The 8,160-nt window shown below is 44.2% G+C and overlaps 1 protein-coding gene across 3 annotated transcripts in view; it reads left to right on the top strand.

Moving 5' to 3' along the window:
- The first annotated feature begins 5,624 nt into the window (after positions 1-5,624).
- The window catches only part of PDE7A (phosphodiesterase 7A), a 158,831-nt gene continuing 156,295 nt past the window's right edge, over positions 5,625-8,160 (top strand). For 2 of the 3 annotated variants that reach the window (XM_069100030.1, XM_069100032.1), the window contains exon 1: positions 5,625-5,870. In XM_069100030.1, coding sequence (XP_068956131.1) covers positions 5,733-5,870 — 138 coding nt within the window. In that variant the 5' untranslated portion in view covers positions 5,625-5,732. The remainder of the gene's footprint in view (positions 5,871-8,160) is intronic. The other variant, XM_069100034.1, reaches the window with a different exon arrangement.

The following is an 8,160-nucleotide window of genomic DNA, read 5'->3' as shown; positions in this document are numbered from 1 at the left end:
GGAGCTGTGATTTCATTGGTGTAGGGACCTCCCCTGTGAGGAAACTTTCTTTACTGTCTTCAGTTTATGGTCTTGGAGAGTTGACTGGGCCACCAAGGGGTGAGGCTACTTAACCAGGTCACGTAACCAGTAAGTGTCAGAGGTAGAACTTGAATCAGACCTTCCAGACTCCAAAAGACGGCTCTCTGTTTATTATGTTATACTGTCTCCAGTGCAGACAGTTATTTTATAATTCATGGGTTTAAAATTAATGTTTTTAAATTTTAATAGATATATGTATACACATATATACATACACATGTTTGTATTTATGTATGTGTGTATGTATATCCTATATACATCTATATATAGAGAGAGTTTATTAATGGTTTTCTGCTGTTTTGTTTTCCATGGGTGGGGGAGGAGATGATTATTTTTAGATTGGGTCTCTCTATCTTGGGTGGGTCTGATCCCACTGTACATGGAAGTTCTTACCAGCTATATTTCTAACCTGAGCTGCTTTGCTCTTCCCTCAGCAGCCTGGAGCCCACCATATTGGTGCTAAACTTAATACAAATACTTGATTGGTTTTAGTCCTGCTGCAACTTAGAACTTCTGAGTTCAAGTGAAATCCTACAACCTTTTCAAGTGTTTTTAAGGTTTAATACTCTGATTCAGACAGAGACAACTAGGTGGCTCAGTGGATAGAATGCTGGGCCTGATGTCTAAAATTCAAATCTGGCCTCAGACATTTGCTTGCTGTGTGACCCTGGGCCAATTACTTAACCTGTTTGCCTTAATCTACTGGAGAAGGAAATGGCAAACCACTCCATTATTTTTTTTTCCTTTTTGGAGGGGGAAGGCAGGGCAATAGGGGTTAAGTGACTTGCCCAAGGTCACACAACTAGTGTTAAGTGTCTGAGGCTGGATTTGAACTCAGGTCCTCCTGACTCCAGGACCAGTGCTTTATTCACTGCACCACCTAGCCACCCCATCACTCCAGTATCTTTGCCAAGAAAACACATGGGGTCAGATAGAGTTGGACGTGACTGAGCAACAACTCTGATTCAGGGTAGACTGTCAGAATGGTTAAGTTTTATCATATGACTCTTTAGCATAGCTATATTACTCTTCAGTATATATGACCCTTCAATATAGTTCCTTAATACAAATGGGTGAAGGGGTTTGGCACAGATGAAAATAAAAATGAGAGGCTATTTGGGATTGTTGGCATAGTCTTCAAAAAGATTATTTTTAAAAATGCCAATTCTAGCTTTGGATGGTGTTATGTAGAGTGTGTAATAGGGATCTGGCGCATGCACAGAGCACATCTGATGGTATCTCCTCGCATGGTGAAGCTAGGGTAGGGAGCCTGCTTTCTTGTCAAGATTACATATAATGAGAGATGATGCCTTGGAGACATGATGCAGCATGCATAGACATGCTGGTTCTGGTTGGCTATGTGGTAAACAGGGGCTCTTTGATAGGCTCTGGAGGTATTCAAGAAGGCTGGGTCTTGGTCTGTCTCATCGTTCTTTTATTCACTCTGTTCCACTGCTTAGTCTTCTCCCCTCTGAGGTCACGTAACCCTGCAAATCTGGGCCTGTCTGTTCCTTCTGTTCCATTCTAGGTGAAGGGGGAACAGTGTCCTTGTGTCCTAGGGTCTGGGTTTTGCAGCCAGCTCAGCACTGATGCCCCAAGGAGCAAGAAATGACTTTTAAGACATAGTCCACTGGTAGCTGAGACAATGCCTCATTCAATAGAAATGCTACATTTGAATGTGAACTTGGTGAGACCACTGCTATGCAGAAAAATGAGCTAAGTGTGAGCCCACTCTCCCCAGAAACTGAGGTGAGCTAGTATATGTTTGTTCCAAAGGAGTCAGGGGAGAAATATATTGGTACTTTTGTTATTGCCCTATCTTTAAAATAAACATCCCTTAAAAACTTTACTGATATTAGATGAAACTGAGGTGCTAGTCACTAGTACCTAAAAAGGGGGAACAATCCTTGGTTGGGACTAAAACCAGTAAAGACATAATCAAACTTCTCAGGGTATCCCTAGAACCCTTAGCTAGCCTGGATCTGGGATATTGAGCTAGACTTGCTACTTTTACATAAAAAACAAAATCTTCCTAAGATCTTAGAGCAATTTTAAATGGTATGGTTAATCTGAGGGAGTTCAGGTAACGTGGAATAATGGATAGTTTTTGAAACACTGCTTACCTGAGGAACCTTGATTTATAAAATATAAGTTGTTTCCTGTCAGTTTGTTCTCTCTTTATTAAAGGATAAGTTCCTAATGGACTTAAAAAATTTTCCCATTATTTTTTAAGCCATTAGAAGAGTGCTGTGCAAATATGTTCAAACAACTTTTTGTAATGAAGATTAGAGCTTTAAGTATTTAAATACTAGAACTTTGTTAGCATCTCTGTAGAAAATTATTTATGCTCTAAAGATTTATTCCTAAAATAATCAATTTTGAAGCAAAGTTATTTTAAGTCTAATTAAGGAAGTATGTGTGTATATAACATCAGAAAAATGTTGTACTATAAACACTTGTTATAAAGTTTTTTTAAATAAAATTTCATGACTTGTTTTATATTAATAACAAGAAAATAAGGAAATCCATAATTATTGTTTATGAGGGAAAACCCCAGGTTATTTAGATATCAGATCTACCTTAAGATATTATGTTACTAAAAATATTCATTCTGCAAATCCTTGTAAATTATTATGTTAAGTGGATTGTTGGGAGTGGGGGGGAGTTTTTGTACTACCATCAGACTGTTAGAGATAGTTTTGGGTGACAATATTTTTAAAAACTAAATGTAAACCTCAGTCGGGCATACACTTAAATATTTATAACTAGAAACTCAAATTTGTGATTTCAACCTTGCCAATCCTCCCACATTGCTTAATTGAACAGATGGGCTTTGCACTGTGCCCTAAAAACCATCTAACGTGATTACTGTGGTTTTAAAGAAACCTCCAGTATGAAAATCAACTTTTTAAAGAATGTTGTGCCTGTAATACATATTTAGGTAAATTGCTAACTGATCTGGAGGAGCTAAACCAAGCTCAATTTCTGTGAGATGGAGTGGTCTTTAAGGTAAACTTGCTTTCACCTAGAGCAACCAGTTAAGGTGCTACTATTGTTCTTAAAGAGTTTCTATCAATCTTCTATGGCCAACTCAAATTTTTCTTTCAATTACTTCTGTTTTTCAAAAGGTTTGTTTTTACTGTCATTTTCTCCTAAAAATCCCTACTCTGATCCCTCACAGTAGAGTGGAAGTGACTCTGGGTACTCAAAAAACATCCTAACATTGTGCAAGCTCTGAGAGGTTTTACAATGACTGGAAAGGGAACAAACTGTCTCAGCCTGGGACTAGTCTGGCTAAGGTCAGAGAGGTTCATTATCAAATGATTGATTTTGGGGTGACAAGAACTCATGAAACTACTAGGGCTCAGAAAAGGTTGCAATGCACACAGGGTTTCTTTCCCCTCTCTGTGGATAACAATGTACACAAGGTGTAGGGAATACTCATACAGATGAAGTCACAGATCATTAGAAGGATCCTTCAGTTGAAGAACTTTTAAGATGTCATTTGCATAAAGTTTTCAAGTATATTGTTGAGTTGCAAGTACAGGAGACAAATTTACTGATTAATACAGCTGAACCTTAGATGGTGTCAGGTGTGTTTTACCTGTTATGGCATACTTTTGTGTGCTCTGAAATCATACTGTGACTATCTCTTGTCATTAGAAATTCTATGATTCTCTTAAGTCCAACTCAACCACTTCTTACACTTTTACTCTTTATCTCCTTAATTTTTTTTAATGTTATCTTACATTCTGGTTCCATGAGTTTATGTCACTCACCCCTCTTTGCTCTCCAAGAGAGCAAGAATTGTATTTTCTTTAAGCTTTGTATCCTCCCTAGTGGCTAACAGTGCTTTGCACAGTAGGTACTTAAGTCTTTGTTGACTTAGAATATGTAAACAGAATTATGAAAATTCTTTAACATATTCTGGAATTGTTTAGGCCATGTGAATTTAGAACCTACTTTGATCCTCCATTTATGAATCTATTGAATGTGCAGAGGTGCTTGGCAATGAGTCAGCTGCATATCAGAAATAAAGGAGTGGAGGGTGGATGCAGTTAAAGCAGAGCTGTATCGGTCGTCCTGCCAATATAGGGAAGGTTTACCTAGTCTGATTCAGCTGAGGCTAGGGGGGAAATACAGGGATGGATTTAAGAACTTTCAGGAAAGATGTGAGCAGCAATTGAATAACATATAAAACATACCAATACCCAAAGGAATGCAAAATCCTTGATAGTGAGGTTGCAGCGGCCGCTTCAATTCGACTTTTCCTTTAACCCTATCTAATTCGTTTACTCCCCCGCCCCAATGTGCCTGCTTTTTATCCCTTATTTCTCCCACCAGTTTTCTACTTCTTCCCCACCACCTCTGCCTGGAGCCCCCTTCGCAGTCCTCGTGCCTCGGTTTCCCATTGCCACTTTTCCAGCACCAGCTGCAGCTGTTTCAAGGGATTGCACCAGCTAGTACGGCTAGCGTAGAATTACGTCACTAGTATGATGGCATGTTGACGTCACTTGGCGCACTGGTTCTTGGGGGAGATGAAAGGATAAAGGATTAGTGAACTGGGGCCTTGACCCAATGGTCAGGTCTGGAAGTCAGGGAGGGTTTCAACATTAGTTTGGACTTCCGCGCCTGGAGGAAAGAAGGAGAAGGCGGACTCGGGGAGCTAGTCCGGTGTCCCTAAGGAGAGGCGCACCCCACGCCCCCAAGAAGAGCGCGAGGGCGGGGGTCACCAAGGGGATATCCCCATGGTGTGGGAAAAGAAAACGCACGCGCTCTGGAGATCGGTTGCGTGAGCGCGAAAGGACAATGGAAAGGAACCTAGGGAGTGGGACGTCTGCTTGGAATGTGGTCGGAAGGGATGGTCAAAGGGTTGAGAGCTGGAAGGAGGAGACGTTAGTTAACTACCCCAGGCCCGTTCTTCAGCCTCCACCAAGAGGGGCGACGGCAGCGCGATCCAACAGCGCGCGCCGGCGCGGCGTCGTGACGTCACAGCGGCAGCAGCGGTGGTGGTTGGCGCAGGGTTTGGGGCTGCAAAGTGTGAATACGCCGGGCTCGCGCTGGCGGCGCAGTGAAGTCAGGACGAGGGGGAGGGGAAGACAGAAGAGGAGGAGTGGGGAGGAGGAGGAGGAGGACGGCGGCGGCGGTGGCGGCGGCGGCGGCGGCAAAGGCAGAGAAAGGCAGTCGCCTGTCCCGGAGCCTCGCGCGCCCCTGGGTCTCGCCGCCGGCAGCAACGGTCTCTTCGGCCCCCCTGTGCTAAGCTCACCCCCCCTCCCTTAAAGATCCTGCCTGCCCTGGTTTTTTCTCCCCGGACAGCCGAGGACTCCGGGGCACCTCCCGGACTTTGCCGGTCCCTCTCAGCCTCACTACCCCCTTCCCTCCTGACAATAGCGGGGCGCGCATCGCCAACAGTCGCCGCCGCCGCTGCGTCTTCCCGGGCGGGGGAAGAAGGGGGCGGTGGGGCTAGGGTGGGAGGGAGGGCCGGCCCCCGTCCCAGGGAGGCGTGAGTGCGGCTTCTCTCGCTGGGCTCCGCGCCTCCGCCGCCGCCTTCACCTCCTCCTCCTCTCCGGCGCTGTCCGGGTCCCCCCGCCCGGCGGCTGCGGGGCTGCGGCGGTCCGGGGCCCGGCCGGGGAGCAGAGCGGCTGTATTCAATGGAAGTATGTTACCAGCTGCCGGTGCTGCCTCTGGACAGGCCGGTCCCTCAGCACGTCCTCAGCCGCCGAGGAGCCATCAGCTTCAGCTCCAGCTCGGCGCTCTTCGGCTGCCCCAACCCCCGGCAGCTCTCGCAGGTAACCGCCGCAGCCCGCGCGCCCGGCCGACCCTTCCCCGCCCGCCGTCCCGCGGCGGCCCCGGCCTCCGCCCCCTTCATTGTTTGGGGAGCTCCGCTCGGGACCCCCTTCCCTGAGCGCCCCACCCCCCATAACCAGCTTGGTGGTGATGTCCTGGTTCCCTCCATCTGCAGGGACGGCCCTGGGGGGCCTGCCGGCCCCCAACCACGCACCCCCAATGTACCCCAGCTGCACACACACACATACACACACACACACACACACACACACACACGCACACGCACACGCACGCGCGCCTGCCTTCTGCCCAACCACATACCGACCCCATTCCCCCCCAAACCCCAGTTCACCCCAGCCATACAACACATAGAGGCTTGCCCTCTACCATACATACATGCCTGCCACCCCCACACCCCTAAATACGTACCTCATTTTCTTCCCCACTATTTTCAGCCTAATAAATAAAGCCCCAAGGTGTTGACCTCTGGTCTGTCTTTCCACCCTGCCCCCTCTCCACCCACCCACTCCCCCCCAGTTCCTGCCCCTCTAGGTAACAGCCACGAAAGACACCTGTTTCGTTACCTCTCGACCCTTCCTCACTCATTCCCCCGGTATACTCCCTCCGCCTAGGTTTTCTCTCCACGGTCGAAGTTCTAAAATTCTTGTCCTCTTTTAAGTGGGATGGGCCCCTGTACTATGTCACTTTACACGGTTTCCTTTTTTTACCTTTTAAAAAATCAACCCTGGACAAAAGTTCCTCATTTTCTCTCAGCACCTTTTACCCTTCAACTCCTTTGTACCTAGATTACAAAGAAAAAAAAGCTTAGAGAAAGGTAAAAAAAAACAAACTTAAATTTTATATACACATGTATGTATACATGTGTATGTACACAGACACACACATACACATGCCTATCTATGGTGACCAAGAATTTTAAGCACAATTCCCGCTTTTTGCTTTAAAACTTCTCATTTAGAAGACAGGAGCAACTGATGAGACTTCATACTGGACATGTTCCAGTGTCAGTTGTCGTGAATTTAGTTACCAGTGGTCAAATGGTCACTTCGACAGAGCTAGTTTGGTTATTTATTTATTTATTTTTTGTTATCAAGCCTGTCTTCTTCTTCTGTCTCTCCCCCTCCCCCTTTAAAAAAAAGTGTATCTGTATCTTTTACTCCTTACATCCTCTGTAAGCTCCTTGAGGGGAGGGATTAAACGTTTACATCTCTTTGCTCATCTCTGGTGGTTCGTAAAAATTTCTTGAATTAATAAGTTGAATGCATTGTTTCGTTGAAAGACCTGCACAGAGAAAGTACTTAAGTTCCTAACTCCTAAAATTGTTCACTATAGGTTGGTACTGTGCTGATGAGGATTGAGTGGAAGTTACTGTAACAATAAATGTCACTTTTCACAAACCATTTCATTAAAGAGTCAGTTGTGGTGTAGTACTGGAGTGTACTAGACAAACTGTCACTGCTCAGAGTCTGTTTCCACATCCGTAAAATCGGGATGATGATAGTTATACTTCACAGGGTTATTGGGAGGGAGTTAATATATGTAAAAACTTGAAGTGTTGTATGAATATCAGCTATTCTTATTCAGAAATAGCTGCTGAAAATCAGTGACTTGTTTTTCTTCACTCGATTAAAGCATTCCCAGGTTGTAAAGTGTTGAATTTAAAATGTCACTAAAATATATAGCAATTAGAAGTCTGTTACTTTTCCCTACTTCTAAAATAATATTTTGCTTTCACAAACCAGCCAGGTACACATGCTGACTTTCAAAACTGATTTTCATTTCAAGATATAATCAGGAAAATAATCGCTACATATAAAATAAGAGGGTTAAATCATTTGTGCTCCTTATGAAGAAAAGGTATGAGAAGGGAAATCCCAAAGGGATTAAAGTAAGTAAAGGTGATCTCAAAGGTTTTTACCTTATGTTTTAATTAATCCAGAGAGACCAATTTTAAGTCTCACTACTTTCTTAAATCATTTCCTGGTATTCGTTTTAAATGTATAATGGAATTTTAAAAGATTGATTGGTGACAAACAAGAAGCAAATAGTAAACATGATGGAAATATGGTTTTCTGACCTCAAAGACTTTTTTTCATCTTTCTTAAACTGAAGTGAGCAGATTGGGACTTTCGCAAATCTAGATATAAACTCTCCTAACTAAAACTACTAACTTTCCAGGTTAGTTCTTTGTTCCATGTTTACTGAGTTACTTGAGTACTAAATACATTTTTTGCTGTCTTTTGGGGAAGAGTGGGATTGAAAGGTATAGAA

The sequence above is a fragment of the Petaurus breviceps genome, unplaced genomic scaffold (assembly GCF_028583685.1).
Source record: "Petaurus breviceps papuanus isolate PSGF00001 unplaced genomic scaffold, PetGlider_PUasm1.0 38, whole genome shotgun sequence".
Classification (NCBI taxonomy): Eukaryota; Metazoa; Chordata; class Mammalia; order Diprotodontia; family Petauridae; genus Petaurus; species Petaurus breviceps.
The sequence above is the reverse complement of the archived record's forward strand: the minus strand, read 5'-3'. Positions and strand labels throughout refer to the sequence as shown.